The following is a 21,656-nucleotide window of genomic DNA, read 5'->3' as shown; positions in this document are numbered from 1 at the left end:
CCGACCCCACAAATCGTAAGGCTCCAGTTGTATATGTACAGTCTGTTGATCCAAGGCTTATCTGAAATATACCCTAGTACTATCCTCCCTACAGTATTCGCTCCACCGATGACGGAGATCAGCATGCCCGCTTTTTCTTTAGTCATTCCCAAATCCTTTGCTTTGGGTACCAGGTACACGTAGGGCACGTTGAATCCGATGCTGGTTAATAAATTGCTGAGGGAGAATATTAAGAATATAACATCGCGCAATAGAGCACAGTCCAACATTTCTCGAACCTGAAGATTAAAAAAAAATAAATGATTTTTAGAGATTCAAGGACTCTTTTGACGTTCATTACATTGACGTTCTCATTTAACAACCTTGTCTAATTTAACAACAAGACAGAATGAAATATCTAGTCCAGGAACCGAAGCTATTCACCTCGCAATTTTTACAGAATGAATCGATTTGCTTGAAAATTTGAGAATAAGTAGTGGATAGTCCAAGGATCAAAATCTAGGTGTATGATGCCGAAAGGCGCTTTTACCATGGGGGTGGTTGCCACCCCATCTCGGTGGTGGAAACTTTTTATTATATTTTGACTGCAAAAGTTGATAAAAACACTCATTCTAAGCTAAAACTGTTCTATACATTTTTTTGATAAAATTAATAGTTTTCGATTTATTCGCTAATGAAAGTGTTAGTTTTATATCGAAAAAATCAATGTTTTTCGATAATACTCATTTACGATTCACTCAATTTTTGCCGTAGAAAAAATTTTTTCAAACCAAGTTCTTGGGAATTAAATAACCTACAATTTCATTATTTAAACATGTTTTCGTATCTCTGATGCTAATATTTCTATTGTGAAGAAAATGGCATTTTTTACCAAACTACAAAAAATCGTTATTCGCTTTTAACTCCAGTTTTTTAAAAACTAATCATTCTACGCCAGTCAAACTTCTAGAATCTATTAATAATACATAAATAAAGAAGAATGAATAAAGCCAATGACTAAAAACCCCGCTAACTTACATTATTATGCTTCCAATTGGATTTCTTCTTTTTTTTTCAAAAAAATATATTGATTTTTTAACCGTAACTTTTTTATTTTTTATTTTAGAAAGTTTAGTAAAAAAGAATTTTGTAGGTTTTTACAAGATCAATAAGCCTATTAATATTACCTCATTTTAAAGTCATCAGTCGCAAAAAGAGGTGAAAAGGTTGTTAAAGGTGGTTTTTGCACGTTATTACAAGTTTTAATTATTGTCAATAGCTCACTCAATTTTTGCCATAGAAAATTTTTTGCAAACCAGGTTATTGGGAATTAAATAGGCTACAATTTCATATTTAAACATTTTTTCGTATCCCTGATGATAATCTTTCTATTCTGAAGAAAAGGCCATTTCTTCCAAACTACAATAATTCGTTATTCGCTTTTAACTCCATTTTTTTAAACTAATCATTCTAAGCTGGTCAAACTTCTAGAACCTATTAATAATACATAAATAAAGAAGACCAAATAAGGTCAATGACTAATTTGAATTAGGGTGGTGATTAGGAGGTTGCTTCCGATCACTTTTTCGCTGAAAAAAATAGGAACTGACATTCTTTTCATTATAAGTCACTTAATTTTTGAGCTAGAGACTTTTTTATTTCTGGAGAAAGATATTTCTAAAAACTTTAAATTAGTTTCAACAAGTTATTCTCGAAAAATGCATGGTTTTCCCGTCTTTTGACTCTTTTGACTTTACTTTTTGTAAAAAAAGTAAAGTTTTGTTTATTTTTTTAAAAGGTACATTTTTGTTAAGTAAAGTTGTTTTGAAAAAACGAAAACTTTTGGAGTTATTAGCAGAAAACTTACCATTGATTTTTTTCGATATAAAACTAACACTTTCGATAGCGAATAAATCGAAAACTATTAATTTCATCAAAAAAATGTATAGAACGTTTTTTGCTTAGAATGAATGTTTTTACCAACTTTTACGCTCAAAATATAATAAAAAATTTCCATCCCCGAGATGGGGTGGCAACCACCCCCATGCTAAAAGCGCCTTTCGGCATCATATAGATTTTGATCCTTGGACTATCCTAAAATTTTTAAGCAAATCGATTCATTCTGTAAAAATTGTGAGGTTTTGTCCTATTTTCTTCGTTACTTGGACTAATCAGAAGCATCGAACACAGAAAAAAACAAAGTAATTCTCGTTCAGTTTAAAGTACTGATAGTTCTTTTGTCTGACAATCTTAAATTGCCTAAAAATTTAGGTGAAGGTTGCTGTATACAGGGTGTCCCCGACTAATTTATCCAGGCTATATCTCTTAAACGAATAGAGATTTTCGAATGGGACAAAAACTGATCTATTTGTATTTTAATATGGCGTAAAAAAAATTCATCCCCAAAATATTCATCCCTTAGTTACAACCCTTAACTTTAATTTTTTTAAAAGCACCCTGTAACTAAGTGATGAATAATTAGGGGATGCATTTTTGTCTACTCCATATTTAAGTCCACAATATTAATATATATATATATATATATATATATATATATATATATATATATATATATATATATATATATATATATATATATATATATATATATATATATGTATAATATAGTCCTATATTTACCTCATCGCTGCATGGAAGACATCCGCATAATTTTCGAGACTCAGTTTCGTGCCTTTTGCTGTATGTCGTTGATGGGGGACGCTCCATGAATTCTCCTTCGTCACCTCTCCTTAAACTTAATCTAAAAAAAAAACTTAGTCACAAACGATGATTTAAAGTTGTAATTAAGGGTATAATATTAAGTTTAACAAAACAACGTTCATAAACATATAGACACATAATTAGCAGTTTTGTGCACACACCGTACAAAAGTGCAAAATACGTTTACAAAAAACAAAATAAAATTTGACTTGTAAAGTTGTACTTGATACAGTTATTAGTAAACTTATGAATGAAACAGTTCATGATCGGTAATCTATTCGGTATAGGCCTGGATCCCGCATCCCAAAAAAAGTTGATTGGTACAAAGCTGAAAATTTGTTAATAGCTTAACGGTGTCTAGTCGGACAAACTTTGATGTATGGGAACACTGGAACAGGGAAGTTTTAATTGTGGAACGTAATTTTCATTGTGGAACGTGTCATTCTGAGAAGTTTATGATTGTGAAAACTAGCAGGTTGTTTGTAACTCTATTTAATGGCAAACTTTATATAATATAAGAAAAAATGTTTGTCCGACAAATATGTTGGGCAATTTAATAAGTCCGACACGTAGAACATGTCAAATGACAGGAATTATGTTGGTCGTAAATAGCAGTCTGATTTTTGTATGAGAGTTTAATTAAAGGGTAACAAATCAATTGGAAGTTCTGTCCGACAAAATACATGGAACGTTTTCGTAGCCTGACGTTCGAAACCTGTAACATGTTCCACAATTAAAACTTCCCCTGTTCCAATGTTCCCGTATATCAAAGTTTGTCCGACTAGACACCGTTAAGCTAGTAACAAATTTTCAGCTTCCTATTAATAAACTTGGTACGCGGGATCCAGGCCTATAACAAAAGCATCTCAGTTTAAAATAATATTTTAAATAAATGCTGATAAACTTATAGAGATACGAAATATTTTATCGGACCGGTATTTTTCGAGATCAGTATTTTTCACGAAAAGATCGTTTCTTATGTTACACGTTACACTTTTAGACCATTCAACCAACTTACTTGGATCTATACGATGGAATGTTCATCAGACTTCCCTGATAAAATATATCTGGCCTATCCAGCGGGCCGTGCTTCCTCCAATTCTGGCTTCCGAAATGATAATGTTGTCTGTATCTGTTCTCTGATTGTGTTAGCATAGGCTGACTGAGCGCCAATCTGGTAATGTCGTTTTGGAGGTATTTGCCAGATGAAGGAATGTTCCCGTTCAGTTCGTGTTTGGTGTTTTTGGACATGGTGAAATGCGCCACGCTGTGGGGACGGTGCATGTTGCCGTTGCCATTACCGTTCATGGTACCTATAAAGCAAAGAATCGTCTTTTAGAAGAAACAATTGTCATATATATTAAAATATAACATAACATTAAATATAAATTAACATATATAAGGAGCAAACGACTGTCAATCTAAATAATGATGAAGTGGACAGTGAAAAGGACAAGAAAACCTTTACACTGTGAAGCTTGAAGATGTCAGTCAGAGAAGAGGAGAAAGAAAAGCTCGTTGTTCTATATATATATATATATATATATATATATATATATATATATATATATATATATATATATATATATATATACATATATATATATATATACATCCTACTATCAATTTGGCATCGATACATTATGCATTTACCATCGATTTGGCATCGTCTTGCAAAGTGGCATCTGTATATCGATGCCACTTTACACTACCTTAATAACTTTATTCCTGTACTTGCTACCAGAAGTCTAATCAGCTCGGTAGTTAGAGATTTGATTCCTTGATGTTACTTTAATATATCAGCTTTCCTTGTTTACCTCTTACTAAGTTATATAAGTTTATTCCATAAAATGTTTGAGTCCAAAATGATCGTACAGTGAAAATATTATATACATTTAGTTCAGTGTTTTACCGTTTTGTCGCTGCCGTTATATACATGAAAACGTATATCCCACTTTCATTATCAATCATTTTGGCATCAGAAATTTGGCATCACTGTTGAATACAATATTATTCACAACGAAAAATAGACAATTTGAGAATGTATATATTATTTTCATAAAGAAATCAGTCTGGCATCATGTTTTATTGTTTTCACCCAATTTTGAAAAAATGTGAAAACTTTGTATTATCCACGTCCGTCTGTCCGTCTGTCTGTAACCACAACTCCTCCGTCAATATACCAGCTAGAATGACAAATGAGGTCTCAAATGAAAGCTGATAATCCAAGGATGGTACTAAAGGTGAGATATTTGACCTTGGCGGTCTGTCCGTCGGTCTTTACGACCGCGAATATAACTCCTCCATCATTATACCAGGTAGAATGACAAATGAGGTGTCAAATGAAAGCATATAATCCAAGGATGGTACTAACGGTGAGATATTTGACCTAGGCTGTCTTTCCGTCGGTCCCTCCGACCGCAAATATAACTCCTCCGTCATTATACCAGGTAGAATGACAAATGAGGTGTCAAAAGAAAGCTTATAATACAAGGATGGTACTAAAGGTGAGATATTTGACTTAGGCGGTCTGTGACTCGGTCCCTCCGACCGCGAATATAACTTATCCGTCATTATACCAGGTAGAATGACAAATGAGGTGTCAAATGAAAGCTGATAATCCTAGGATGGTACTAAAGGTGAGATATTTGACCTAGGCTGTCTTTCCGTCGGTCCCTCCGACCGCGAATATAACTCCTCCGTCATTATACCAGGTAGAATGACAAATGAGGTGTCAAAAGAAAACTTATAATACAAGGATGGTACTAAAGGTGAGATATTTAACTTAGGCGATCTGTGCGCCGGTCCCTCCGACCGCCAATATAACTCCTCCATCATTATACCAGGTAGAATGACAAATGAGGTGTCAAATGAAAGCTTATATTCCAAGGATGGTAATAAAGGTGAGATATTTGACCTAGGCTGTCTTTCCGACGGTCCGTACGACCGGGAATATAACTCCTCCGTCATTATACCATGTAGAATGAGAAATGAGGTGTCAAATGAAGGCTGATATTCCAAGGATGGTACTAAAGGTGAGATATTTGACCTACATGGTCTGTCCGTCGGTCCGTCCGACCGCGAGTATAACTCCTCAATCATTATACCAGGTAGAATGATAAATGAGGTGTCAAATGAAAGCTTATAATCCAAGGATGGTACTAAAGGTGAGATATTTGGCCTAGGCAATCTTTCTGTCGGTCCGTACGACCGCGAATATAACTTCTCCGTCATTATACCAGGTAGAATGACAAATGAGGTGTCAAATGAAAGCTTATATTCCAAGGATGGTACTAAAGGTGAGATATTTGACCCAAGCTGTCTTTCCGTCGGTCCGTACGACCGCGCATATAACCCCTCCGTCGTTATACCAGGTAGAATGACAAATGAGGTGTCAAATGAAAGCTGATAATCCAATGATAGTACTACAGGTGAGCGATTTGACCTAGGCTGTCTTTCCGCCGGTCCGTACGACCGCGACTATAACTTCTGCGTCTTTATACCAAGTAGAATGACAAATGAGGTGTCAAATGAAAGCTGATAATCCAATGATGGTACTACAGGTGAGCGATTTGACCTAAGCTGTCTTTCCGCCGGTCCGTACGACCGCGACTATAACTTCTGCGTCTTTATACCAAGTAGAATGATAAATAAGGTGTCAAATGAAAGCTTATAATCCAAGGATGGTACTAAAAGTGAGATATTTGGCCTAGACAATCTTTCTGTCGGTCCGTACGACCGCGAATATAACTTCTCCGTCATTATACCAGGTAGAACGACAAATAAGGTGTCAAATGTAAGCTGGTAATACAAGGATGGTACTAAAGGTGAGATATTTGACCTAGGCGGTCTGTCGGTGGGTCCGTCCGACCGCGAATGTAACTCCTCTGTCATTATACCAGCTATAATAATAAATGAGGTGTCAAATGAAAGCTTATAATCCAAGGATGGTACTAAAGGTGAGATATTTGAGCTGGGTACTCTTTCTGTCGGTCCGTACGACCGCCAATATAACTCCTCCGCCATTATACCGGGTAGAATGACAAATGAGGTGTCAAATAAAAGCTTGTGGGTGAAAACCTAGGACTTACGAAGTCCAATTTAAAAATAGGGCATATCAGAGATATGCCTTAGACATCATAGAAGACAATGACACAGAAAAATCAAACAAGCAATATGTCAAAAGGGCCTTAGTTATGTATCTTCGGTCCTGTTGGTCCAATCGTGATGTATAGCACCTCAAATGATAGGATTTGACAAACAGAATACAATGAGAGAAAAATCAAATACAACCTCATGTCAAAAGGGCCTTAGTCGCGTATCTTCGGTCCTATAAGACCAATCGTGACGTACGGCATCTCAAATAATAGGACTTGACAAATAAAATACAATGACACAGAAAAATCAAATACAGCAACAAGTCAAAAGGGCCCTAGTTATGTATATCTAGTCCTATTGGTCCAATTGTGACGTACAGCAGCTCAAATGGTAGGGTTTAATGAACAGAATACAATGACACAGAAAAATCAAATACAGCAATATGTCAAAAGGGCCTTATTTACGTATCTTCGCTCCTATTGGTCCAATCGTGGCGTACAGCACCTAAAATAACTGGATTTGACTAATATAATACAATGACGTATGAAAATCAATTACAGCATCATGTCAAAAGGGCCTTAGTCTTGTATCTACGGTTCTATTGGTTCAATCGTGACGTACAGCGTCTGAAATGATGGGATTTAACTGGCAGAATAAGATGGTGTAGACAAATGAAAATGACGGCATGTAATAACACTTTAAAATTGTAGAAATAAAATGGATTAACACACATGGTATGACATATTAGGTGAGAGTATTTAACAAATAGAATACGATTACATACGTCCAGTTTTTGACAAGCGACTTCTCTACATATGATAAACGCGAAAGGGCCCCAACATTCACTGCTCGACATAGGCCTCCCGTTCACTGCATATACCCACTGCTTTCTGACGCTGTGACTTGAGAGGATAGGATTTAACGAATAGAACGACAAAGAAGACTAAACAAGGCAGCTCACGGGAAAAACACAACTGTCCGTTTTATACTCTACAGGGAAGCATCAAATATTCAACGTAAGAATATATTAGAGTATAACGGTATGATAAATCTTTTTCTTCTTTTTTCATTTAGTGCATTCCGTACGTTTTTTAAACATAATCAGGAGAAGTTGTTGAATTTCTGAAGTCTATAAAAGAATTTCTTAACAAACCTTTTTTTAATTGTGTTATGGATTATTTTTAAGAATGTGTTTAAAAGGCAGTTCGCAGGCTTATTGTTCAATGGTCTTATCACTTTCAAGCGCCTGTCTTTTTTGTAGGACTATTAATTGTTACTTGTGATTTCAACCATTCTAGCGGGGCAATGCCTTTTCTATAACTGAAATGAATATTGTTATCCATTTAATTTTTTTCCTCAATTAATTGAATGCCTCCTACTGGTGTTTGGTCTAAGCTTACCGCTTTTCCCCATTTAAGCTAAACTGCTCGTCAAAAGTTAGGGATATAGAAAATTATGCTCATTTTCATAGCTAATTTTTTCGAGAACAGATTAACGGATTCCACTATTTTTTTTTAATATTTTAGATTTTTCTTTAGTATTTACACAGTTGTGCAAAGGTTTACACAAACTTCTTTTTTGTACTTATACCGAGTGGTAGGTATAAGTACAGAAAAGAAGTTTGAGTAAACCTCTTGATAGGTATTAGTTACGTATCTTCACTCCCATTGGTCCCAACGTGTCGTACGGCGGCTCAAATCATTGGAATCAGCCAACAGAATACAATGACTAGGGAGCGGATTTATATGCGATCAATTTTGATGAAATATTCGCATATATATGCGGTAAAAAATTACGAAATATGCGCAAGATATGCACAAAAATTCAAAAAATGCGCATTTCGGGAAACCACAAATTTTCTGTCTTATTTAGTAATCTTATTTATTATTTTTCAAATAAAATCATTTTTTATATATGCAATTTATTCACAGTTTTTACAAAAACTGCTACCAATAGTTACCTATTTAAAATAAAACAACAATATCACTATAAATATATCTTCGATTATAATTCACTACAATGTGTTTTTCCAAATTCTTTACGAGGAAACATATTCTTTGATCAGACAAAATATTTTTATAACTTGAAAAACTCCTTTCAACATCGATAATTGGTGCGTATTTAAAATAACTTGTTAATTTCCGTTAGAAAATCGTAAAACTTTGGCTAAAGGTGTAAATTCTCTTAACAATAGAGGATTTAAAAAATCACCAGAATTATAGGCAGGTACCTACCCTAATAGCACAAGGACGTCCAATGGACGTCCTTCACGGACTTTAGGGACGTCCATTGGACGTCCGTTTTCGTCCGAGGAACGTCCTTTATACGTCCTATTTTGGTCCAAATGTCGCGCTACCGAACGTCCATTGGACGTCCATCTAATGTCCGAGGGGACATATATTGGATCTTAATCGGACGTCCTAGGGGACGTAAATTGGACCCTAATCGGACGTAAATTGGACCTTAATCGGACGTAAATTGAACCTTAATCGGACGTAAATTGGACCTTAATCGGACGTAAATTGAACCTTAATCGGACGTAAATTGGACTTTAATCGGACGTAAATTGGACCTTAATCGGACGTAAATGGGACCTTAATTGGACGTAAATTGGACCTTAATCGGAGTAAATTGGATCTTAATCGGACGTCTTAGGGGACGTGAATTGGACCTTAACAGGACGTCCAATTTTGGTCCAAATTCCACGTTGCCAAACGCCCAATGGAGGTCCACCTAACGTCCGAAGGGACGTTCGGTGGACGTCAATTGGGCCTTCATAGGACGTCCCAGTTTGGTCCAATGTATTGCTGCCGATCATCCATCTAACGTCCTGGGAGGACGTTCGGTGGACGTCTAGAGACGATATTTATACCTGTGGAGAATGTATTGTGGGAAATAAAAAATATATTTTTTAAGGAACTTATATTACATCTTATATTAATTTACAATTATTGGATATTAGATTATTTACATTAAATTTTAATTACATTTCTCCAAGAAATTAACGCACCACCTTAAAAATGGGCCATTTTTGATGTCTCGAATTTCCTAAAGCCATTGTCCCATCTAAGTGATTTTTTTAATAATATTATAGCCTAGGCTATATGGGCTACCTCCATAAGCTTGTCATGCACGGGGAGCTATACTGTAATAATATTATATCACATCGCTGAGGGAACTCTACATTACATATACTTTTCGAATCAAAACTTTTATTCTCTTAATATTATTACTTAAAAAATATATACTACATTCGTCTCGCTAAACTCGAAAAATAACTTATAAACCATAAAAATCTCCAAAAATATAAATGACATAAATGAGAATTGGCACAATTATTATTATGGTTTTAAGTTGATTTTTCGGATTTAACTACAATATTATGCAAAAAATTATGTTATATCGCAGATTTAAAATGGGTTTATCTCGAAAACAGTTATATTAAGTTTAGCGAGATGATTGTAGTACACTTTTTTTAAGTAAAAATATTAAGAGAATAAAAGTAGACTGGTACGCAGTCTGATTTTTGCATAAGAGTTTAATGAAATGGTAACAAATCAATTGGAAGTTCTGTCCGACAAAATACATGGAACGTTTTCGGTAGTCTGATGTTCCAAGTTTTTAACCTGTTCCACAATTAAAACTTCCCCGGTTCCAGTATTCCCGTACATCAAAGTTTGTCCGACTAGACACCGTGAAGCTATTAACAAATTTTCAGCTTGCTGTTAATCAACTTTTTTTATTACGCGGGATCCAGGTCTATAAATGAATACAATAAATAAGTAGGTAGGTACATATTATACACTTATTTATACGAGTACAATTAATAGTAGAGCTGGTTTTTGGGATGTTACAAGCAGCATTTGCATTTCCACAGAGATACTTATGACAGAAATAATAAAATACCGAGACGGACTATTATTATAATAATTTACAATAGGACCCGACCGATGGCCGACGCTATAGGGACAGGTAAAATTTATGACTGAACAATGCACCGAGCATCGATACAAGCAATACCCACATAACAATGATGTTCGCATCATGTTCTAAGCATATCCTACCAACATTCGTCGAAGTATATCCTTTTTAGTATATGCGTAGTACAAGCATAGCATGTACCATAAAAAACATTCTAAATTTCATGTTCTTTGCATGTGCCTCAAAGAATATTCTTGCACCGAATATACTGAGCACATTCGGGTACGTAGTATCTCGGAATGTTCGTAAAAGTTTATTCTTAGAATATACCTTAATCGAATATTCTTAGTATATGCGTAAGTATATGCAAAAGTATATACTTAACACATACCTACTTGTATATACTTTTAAAATATCTAAAAAATAATATACTGTATGTACGTACCTATAGGAAGAAGAATAATGTGAGCCTATAGATTATCAACTTCGCGTTAAGAATAATTAATAAAATTTATGTATTTTAGTAGGTACTACTGAACTATCTAATTCATTTTTTTAAACCGTTTTAATTGTATGGTAAAAAGTTTAAAACTTAATTCTATTGTGAAGAAAAATGAGAAATTCTCGTTTAGTTTTCAGTTGAAATGAATATACCATTTTGATTTGAGTTTATACCATAAGTAAAATAATTTTCGGGAATCCGGAAACGGCCATGCATTGTCATTCTGACCCTTGCATTGCATTTTATACCTGCACAAGGGAAGGGGGTAGGTAACAAAAGAGCAAAATATGAAAATAGTTTCCAGTACAGTTATGTCTACGCTGTTAGGTAGGACCAAGTACATATTTCTAGCTACAAGGACTAAAACATTTTTAAGAACATAAAAAGCAGTTTGAAAATAATAAATTCATATTGGAACTTCAATATTTCCTAAATAACTAGTAAGTAAAAGTATGTATAATGTATATAGATACCTATAAATTTTAGTAATTTACATACATATTATAATATATTTGGCTATTATATAAAGCAGCATTTTTATTTTGATGTGCACATAATAACTAAATATATTACTTATATTTTATATATAGGCTACTTACCCATATAATATTTATTATACATAGGTACCTATATAACTAACTAAAGTTTATATATTTTATACTTACTTTTTACGTAATATTGTAGAATGTAATAACTACATTCTCATATGCAATTAAAATATGTAAATATAATATATTAGTAGAACCAAAGAATACTAACACACCCTGTGGGTGTGTTAGTATTCTTTGGTAGAACCTATAGGATGAGATTGGGTGATGTTGAAAACATACTTCTGAGAAATACAGCACATCCTTGGAATATTCTTCCCATATACTAAAAATATGTGCGATAGTACATTCTAAGTATATACATAGAAGGTATATAGCACTTTCTTGGAATATTCTTCCCATATACTAAAAATATGTGCGATAGTACATTCTAAGTATATAACTAGAAGGTATATAGCACTTCCTTGGAATATTCTTCCCATATACTAAAATATGTGCGATAGTACATTCTAAGTATATAAATAGAAGGTTTATAGCACCTCCTTAGAATCTTTTAAAAAGTATGTTCTTGGTATATACTGAAAAGAAGTGCGGTAGTACATTCTAAGTATATACATAGAACGTTTAAGTACTGTAATGTAGTATATACTCAGTATATGCTCTGCACATTCGCAATGGTAATTACGCATATTCTAAGTATATACTTTTTCTGAAAAGTATGTTCTATGAATCTACTAAGAACATGAAATTGTTATGTGGGTATGTACCGGTCGAAGGTTATTTTTTATTGTGCCAAATGGACGTATATAGTACCTACCTTTAAAAATCGAATACACAAATTAAAAGATATTTAACAACCATAAAGATTTGTCAAACTCTATCACCGACTTCATGAAAACAAGTATTACTACATTCTTTGATGGTTTTTGCTGTAAATTTTAAAGGATTGACATGAAATTTGGCATACGCATAGCTAACATGCCAAAGAAAAAAAGTGATATTGTGCCAATGTGTGCTATTGCCCTGGGGTGAGTTTCACTCTTTCTCTGGGGTGAAAAACGTTCAAAATAAGTCCGGACTTCGATAAACTGATTAATATTAAGCAACCTTTATTCCATACTTACAAAGTATGTGTACTTACAAATTAGTATGTGAATTTGGGGGGTGAGTTTCACCCCGAGGAGGGGTGATATACAAAATATAGATAGATACACAAAAGATATACAAAAATGTTTCAAAACATCGAAAAAATGTGGTAAAATGCAAATATACATATCATATTATGATAAAATTGCGATTTTGGCGATTTGCCTTTTTGGATAGAATGATGATGATGTTGATTAGGATAAAACTGCGAAGAATTTTTTTATCGAAATATAGTAAAAAATATGAAAAATATACCAAAAAGCTTGAAAAAATATGTAAGTATGTAAGGAAAAACATAAATAATTAAATAAACTTTTGACAACACAACACAAAAGTTTGAAACACTCACTATTGGGATTGGTTGTCCTGGCTTGTGATTTTCTTCTTTGCAGATGACGCTCACGGATCGATGTCAATGTCCAACGGACGTCCGAGCACGGACGTCCAATGGACGTCCAAAGGACGTTCATATTTATTCAACACGTAAGTACGTCCAACGTCGGACGTCCGAAGGACGTTCATTTATAGTCCATCCGCATTAGGACTAAAACTGGACCTATTTTGGGCACACGTACGCTCAACTACAAAAAGATGCTCTCAATATTCATCTGTAGTAAGGATACATTGATAAAAATTATATTTTTGCTTATTAGATTTAACCACCAAACTTCTATCATCTTGGTAACGGGAATAATAAAACATTATAAAGTCCACTTTACATCAACAATAATTGAACAAGAAATTGACGACAAGTTATTCAAGGTCAAATTTGGCTTATACAAAACACAATTCTACTTCCAATTTTGCCGTGAATAAACAGAAAATAAAGAAATTTGACAAAATAAAACATATCCAATTGTTCTATTTCATCAAATTCCTTCATTTTCTTTTACAAATCATACATTTTGTACTCGTCAAATTTGGCCTTGAATAACTTAGTCAATTTCTTGTTCAATTTATTGTTGATGTAGAGTGGACATAACGAATAATTTACCGATCAGATTTTCACACTTTACATAAAAACAAAAACATGTATTAGATATTAAACTACATATACAGTTTTGAATTAAATATGATTTATAATCTTTTCCATTTAAACTATTTTATTAACATAATTAAGTTAATATTTTATTAAATAATTTTGCTGTTTAATCCCCTTATTGGTAGAATATGTCCAATATGGACGATTGGAAAAGGTCCGTATTTCGTCCGAGTACGGACGTCCAAAGGACGTTCATATTTATTCCACCCGAAGGACGTCCAACACCGGACGTCCGAAGGACGTACATATTTAGTCCACCCGAAGGACGTCCAACGCCGGACGTCCAAAGGACGTACATATTTAGTCCACCTGAAGGACGTCCAACGCCGGACGTCCAAAGGACGTACATATTTAGTACACCCGAAGTACGTCCAGCGTCGGACGTCCAAAGGACGTCCGTTTATGGTCCATGGACGTTAGGACCAAAAATTGACCTATTTTGGACGTCCAAAGGACGTCGTGTGCTATTAGGGTATTAAATATAACAAAAGTATATAAAATTCGGATTTCCGGGTAAAACATCCTTCGTCATTTTAACATCCTACAATCATTTCATAACGGCGGCGTATTATCCTATAAGTACTTTGTGTAGAGATCGTTTATTTTCTAAGAAAAAATGAAAGGCGGTTAATGAGCTGTCTCTCTTGGTTCTCGAATTAATACAGACCACAGCCTGTGCGTGGAAATATTTTGTCGAATTAAAAAATTTAAATTTTGTTTTGGACTAATGAAATAAAACATTTTAGTAGTTCCAAAATGACACAAAATCTAGGCATCGGATAAAAAAGTTTATTTGAAGAAAGTGTATTTTTTTGTTCTTCTTAATGGCGGTACAGGCTCGTTTTTTTAATAATGTATTTAATTACAGAATAATTTTCAAATATTACCTAATATATTTTTCAAATTGGGCTCTGTACCGCCATTCTTTATTATATTACGGATACGTGTGCCAAATATCTTGAAAAAATATTCAAAATTACAGCCGCAATCTTGGAACGCGTTTTGGCTACCTGTTGATCGCTACTGTATCACCTTAAACAATTTTTTAAACAAATTCACAAAAATAATTTTTTCATTACGAACGATTTTTTAGATAAGTTGGGTTATTCTGAGCAAAAAAGGTATCTTGAGATTTTTCTCTAAAATTGATTTTTGTCGAGTTATATGGCCATTTTCGCATTTTTCAGGTTTTAAATCGCGTATAACTCGACAACAATCAATTTTAGAGAAAATTGACAGGAGACCTTTTTTGTTCAGAATGTCCAAAATTATCTAAAAAAAAATTGTTCAAAGTGAAAAAATTATTTTTGTGGATTTGTTTAAAAAATTGTTTAAACAATTTTTCGACCACGGCACCTTGTGAATATGTTATAAGGACCTCTTTTTGAGTAAGTTTGTGCAAAAAAATCGAATCGGAATAATTTCACTAACAGGGGCGACGATAAATCCGGGACTATAGCGCTAATTATTAATAATTAAAAATAACAGCTTTGTAATAAAATAATGACAAAAATCTCTTAAGGACCTTGAAGCAAGGGTTTGAAACTTGATCTGCTCACTTTTTAATTTCATAATAATAACTTTTAATCGAGTTATTAAGACTTAAAAATGGCCATTTTCGCATTTTTCAAATTTTTAATCGCATATAACTCGACAACAATCAATTTTAAACAAAAATGGCAAGACACCTTTTTTGCCCAGAATGACACAAGTTATCTAAAAAAAATTGTTCGAAATGAAAAAATTGTTTTTGTGAATTTGTTTCAAAAAAATTTTTTAAACAATTTTTCGACCAATGCACCGCCCGGCACCCTTTGGATATGTTATAAGGACCTCTTTTTGAGTAAGTTTGTGCAAAAAAATCGAATCGGAATAATTTCGCTAGCGGAGGCGACGATACTGCCCGGTCTACTTTTGATGCTGATGGTGATAGAATAGATACTTTTTATATAACAAAAATAAAACTTTTTTTAAACTCTTTAAAAAATTTGTGGCGGGTTTTCCCCGAAAAGTGCGTTATTTTTTGGACATTTTACGTTGAACTAGTCGATTTGGAATTTGACGAATAAGAACCAACTTTTGATTAGCTCCAACTCTGTTTTAATTGTGTGTCCAGACTTCATACATACATCATTTTTTTTACTGTTTTATAAGCTTTATATTTGCTGGGAATAGTTTTTCGATCAAATACTTACTTTTTGATTTATTTGCGAAAAACCATCTAAAAACAAAAGTTACAAGGAATTTAATTAGTTTATCCACTTACGGACTTATTTGGACCTATATTTCTTCACACTCGAGAAGAGGGTGGTACTCATCCCCAGAAAAAAAGCACACACTGGCACTCTGATGTTCATTTCGCGAAATATCGCAGGGTTCGTATTTAAAATTTTTAATTTACTCCTCACCCCTTTCCGTGGGGGTTCGTTTTTGGTATCATTCGATAGACTTTTGAAAAATATTGAACACGCATTTTTTAGTTTTTCGATCTGACGTTCATTTCGCGAAATATTCGCTTTTCTGTGAAACTTTGTGACTCGCCCATCATTTCTTCAGATTTGGGAACACTTAATAATCGGAGGGGGCCAAGTCAGGAGAGTAAGCCGCATGAGAAAGTAATTAGAACCCCAACTCGAATTTTTGCTACTGTCACAACGCTCTTGTGAGTCGATGTATTGTCTTAGGTCTTGAGAACACTTTTTTCTTCTGCTTATGGAGTCGTTTTTCATTCATCACATACCGGAACTCACCACATAAATTTTGAAGACCCTGACATCAAAACTGTATTAAATTATATGTGATCTAAGTAAGTTAATGAAAAGTCAGAATAGATAGAGTAGAACACTTATAAAAAAAATTGTAACAAGCAATTGGACATCGTAAGTTCTAATTTTTCACAAAAAGTGACCGGAAGTTGAACCGGCAGTCGATATTTGAACCCTTCGTGTAACTTTTTGTCAGCTGATATGACGGATGAATTTTGTTCACCTACAGATATGGACGAACAGACAGGCATGAAACCGGAAGTATGTATTTGTTCTGGTCTTTCTTAGTCGTGTTGACCAATAGTTTGTACTATTTCGACGAATTTAAAACAGTACTTTCGGTTGCAACTCTGGAACAGGCAGTCCGAGGTCAAACTTCTCACATGTAATATCATATTTTGGTTATAGGCTTTCATTTGACACCTTATTTGTCATTCTTTCTGTCCTACTAATAGACGAGTTGTGTTTATTGACGGACAGACATGGATAATTCTAGGTTTTCACATTTAATGATAAAAACAATAATTATACAATTCAGTTAACCTGACTATATCATTGTGATAATGACTTCTTATCTAAAAGTGACAACGGCAATAATTGCCGTTGTAATAATTATTATTCCATTCACTCACGATAAAATATCGCAAAACCTCCAGATTTTAAAGAACCGCTTGGATTGACATAAAATTTGGCACACACGTAGCTAAAATGCCAAAGAAAAAAGTGAGATTATGCCGATATGTTCTCTTGTCCTGGATGTGACTTTCACCCCTTCTTGGAGGTGAAAAAACATACGTGCAAAATAAGTCCGGAAGTGGATAAACTGACTAATTCTAATTCTAAGCAAATTTTGTTCTATAAAAGTTTTAGGTCAATACTTTTCGAGGTATGTGCGAGTGAATATGTTTATTTTTCATAGAAAAACACGTTTTGGACGGATTTTCGCAAATAACTCAAAAAGTAAGTATGTACATATTTTATCGAAGAAAATATTCCTAGCAATAATATAGCTTATGAAAAAGAGGTGTCAGTATAAGGTCTGTAGACCCAGTAGAAGCAGGGTTGCAGCTAATGAAAAATAGGTTCTTATTCGTCAAATACCAAATCGAATATTTCAACATAAAATAACCAAAAAAATAAAGCACTTTTCGGGAAACACTCATCATAACTCTTTTAAAGTGTTTAAAAAAAATTTTTTTTGGTGTTTTTAAAACAGTTTCTAGCGTGAAAAGTAAGCAAGTTACGCTGAAAATAAAATCGTTCCCTTTTTTTTGGCAAAAGAAAGTCATGAAAATTAATTGTTACCGCTTCACACGTTACTTTAGATAAATGTATTGTTTATACAGGGTGTCTCCGAAAATAGTGCGTTCCTTTAAGGTGTGGATATAATACACAATTTAGAACAAAAAGGTGTTGTAACATTTTTTCCTAAAGTTAACCGTTTCAACAAAAATTACGTTGTTCTCCATAAGAGTAAATTTTTATTTTCATAAATTTATATGACCTGGCAACATGGCGTAGAAGAACCTGTGACTGTGAAATTTAATCTAATGGGACCCCTTGTTTATTTACTAATTGAGTATCAATTTGCATATCAAAATGTATTTTCGTTTTTTGGTCAAACGGCTGAATTTAGAATAAAATGTTATAAGACTTTTTTGCTCTACATTGTGCTTTCTATCTATACCTTTAAGGAACGCACTATTTTCGGGGAAACCCTGTATATGATCTGTAAGTTGCATTGGTTCAAAATGCTTATTTTTGAAAGGGGTTTTGTTGAAAGGCCTCGAACGAATCACTAGTCACGAGTATGTATATGCAAATTTTGAACAGCCATATCTTAACCAATTTTTGTCTTCCAGAAAATCAAAAAATTCCAAATATTTAAAAAAGCAACACCTACATTTTTTACTCTTTAAGATATTTGGTATCACTAATAATTTTTAAGTTATTTTGACAAAAGTCTTTTTTTCAAAATTAAAGATTTAAAAAAATTTACTTTAAAACCAAATTTTTCCACAAATAAGCACTTTGAACTGATGAAACTTACAAACACAAACAATACATAAAGTTACTTGTGAAGTGGTAACGATTAATTCCATTTGGGCTGTTAATTAGAGGGAGTTTTTAGAATATTTTTAACCAAAAAAAAAGGAACAACTGTATTTTGAGCGTAACCTGCTTACTCTTGCTGCTGGAAACTTAAAAAAAATAAAAATAAACGTTTTCTTAAACACTTTAAGAAAGTTGTAATAAGTTTTCCCAGAAAAGTGTTTCATTTTTTTTATTTCACGTTAAAATATTCGATTTGGAATTTGAGATATAAGAGCTTATTTTTCACTATAGTCTGTTTTTAAACAAGAGGAGTCATTCAAATTTCCCGCGCCGTACACCTTGTTTGTAATTGGTACAACCTCAGGCAATTTTACTCATATCAAATTTTGACACTATTGGCATTTCATAGGTCAGTTTATTTATTTTATCAGCAATTTTTGTATTTTCTGCGTTCTTCCTTTTATTTTTAGATTTTTAGTCAAGATTACCGTCAAAGGCCGATATGATCAACAAAAAAAGAAGATTTATCTGATGATATTTCTAGTGACTTTCTTGGGTGTGAATCTGCCATTTAGTTTACCTACTCCTCTTGGTTTTAAAACAAAGCTTAGCAATAACTCTGCTTCTACTGGGTCTACAGACCTGACACATATACCATTTTTTCACTTTTTTATAAGCTATATTTACTATTTGCTAATTTTTTTTTCAATAAAGTACCTACTTTTTGAGTTATTTGCGAAAAACCGTATAAAAACGTTTTTTTTTGTTGAAAAATGAACATATTCACTCGCAAATATCTCTAAAAGTATTGACTTAGTGAAAAACGCTATAAAATAGAAGTTGCTTAGAATTAGTCAGTTTATCCAATTCCGGACTTATTTGAACGTATTTGTTTTCATACCCTATAACCGACGAAACTCACCTCCAGATCAAAAGCACATATCGGCACAATATCACTTTTTTTCTTTAACATATTAGCTATAGGTACGTGTCCCAAATTTTATGTCAAACCAAGCGTTTCTTCAAAATTCTGACCAAAAACCCTAAGTAAATTAAACGAAAATATAAAATGAATTTTTCAAACAAATATTTTAAGTCGGTATGAGAAATTTTAATTTAACAGATGAAATCAAATAAACACAATTCAACTCGTAAAATATTTAGACCCTTGCTTGGTAATCCAGCTGAACAGGTAAAGAACCTACCTTTTATGTAGTTTATAATCTGAGAGGATGGAATATTTTACCAAAATATTCCATCCTCTAAGTTTACAATAGACCTTTTCTACCTGTCCTCAAAAGATCGGTATTTTTAACTCGTGGCAACGTCGAAAAGCGGCAAAATGATGGGAAATACACATTTTTATGTGGTGGAAGTCAAAATGGTTATGAAGTGTAAAAATTTTTGTATATAATTTAAATTTTTAAAATTAAAATTTTAGAAAACTGAGAACGATACAGGGCGTTAAAAAATGCGCTCAACAAACATACACGAATTAAAATTCGAAAATGATAGTATTTCTTGGTGATGCCAAATGACTGCAACATGAAAAGATGACATAATGATAGCGGGATGTATATATATATATATATATATATACATATATATATATATATATATATATATATATATATATATATATATATATATATATATATATATGTGTGTGAATTGTTCGTAAGGGGATTTTTCCACATTCTCTATTTCATCTGTTTGATTTCGTACGAGTGGTCGTCAAACCATTAACCTTGGATCTTTTGATCACTGAGTGTGTTTCAAGGATCTACATCTCATGTTTTTATATATATATATATATATATATATATATATATATATATATATATATATATATATATATATATATATATATATATATATGTCTTCATATCAAGGCGAGATCCGTTTGTATCATAAGCTATACAAGATGAGATCCGTTTAGCAAGGCGAGATCCGATTTTGGATCTCACCTTGTATTCACGTGTATATAGTGACATCTCGATGTAACAATGGTTGGGGTACAAGGAAATCGATTTTTGTCTGGACCTCATTTTGCACCCCATTTGGTGAATTTTATATTGCAGTGGTTCCACTAAATCCGCTGTAGAGGGCAGAGCGCGCGATCTGTTGTGTACATGCTAAATATATATTTTGCAGACAACCCGAGATCCGGTAAATTTGGAAACATCGCAAATGAATTTCACGGTCAGCTCTCTCACTCGGCTTATGTCTAGCTTGAATAAGAATATTTACTTTATTTAAGGGCTCTGTCCAGAAAGGCGATTGTCAAATATCTCGAGAACTAGACGTCATATCGAAAAAACTTTGGAATGCTTTTTTAATGGTTTTTCAAAATCTATATACTTATGCAATAGCAGGGTTCTTATTCTGCCTGCGAAAGCGGTGGGTGTAGCAACTTTGAATTTTCAACTGAAACCCTTTATTTTTAATTAAATAGTTGAAATTTAGAATTAAAAATACACAACTTTTGTTTGAATCGATAATAGCTTCTTTAATGCAGTCGGAAGAGCTTCAAAATAGTCGTTTTGATGACATTTTTAGGGTTTAGGGATACCTCAGATAGTTAGCTTAAAACGTAAGAAATAAATTAAACCAACACAGAGCCTATCGCAAATGTATACTTTTCATTAATGTTTATTGATAAACAAAGCTCCAATTCTATTTTACTTCAACTCATTTTAAGGCTATTTCAATAAACTAATCGGTTCTTTTTTCAGTTTTTTGGTAAAATATTGTAACTTATAGACGAAAATTCTTAAAATCGGCTATTTTTCATTTAAATTGTCAATAAATAATTAAATTGGTCAGATTTACATAAATTTTGTTATTCCGTCCATATAGAAACTAAAACAATTGTTACG

At 33.2% G+C, this 21,656-nt stretch overlaps 1 protein-coding gene across 5 annotated transcripts in view; it reads right to left on the bottom strand.

The window, feature by feature from the left end:
• The window catches only part of LOC126882130 (monocarboxylate transporter 5), a 681,181-nt gene that overhangs the window by 226,874 nt on the left and 432,651 nt on the right, over positions 1-21,656 (bottom strand). For all 5 annotated transcript variants that reach the window (XM_050646979.1, XM_050646980.1, XM_050646976.1 and 2 more), the window contains exons 5-7: positions 3,719-4,013; positions 2,620-2,740; positions 2-278 (exon numbers count right to left, since the gene is read on the bottom strand). In XM_050646979.1, the coding sequence (XP_050502936.1) occupies positions 2-278; positions 2,620-2,740; positions 3,719-4,013 (693 nt within the window). The remainder of the gene's footprint in view (position 1; positions 279-2,619; positions 2,741-3,718; positions 4,014-21,656) is intronic.

This window comes from Diabrotica virgifera, chromosome 3 (assembly GCF_917563875.1).
Source record: "Diabrotica virgifera virgifera chromosome 3, PGI_DIABVI_V3a".
Lineage (NCBI taxonomy): Eukaryota > Metazoa > Arthropoda > Insecta > Coleoptera > Chrysomelidae > Diabrotica > Diabrotica virgifera.
Note: the sequence above shows the minus strand (reverse complement) of the source record. Positions and strands in the feature narration are given on the sequence as shown.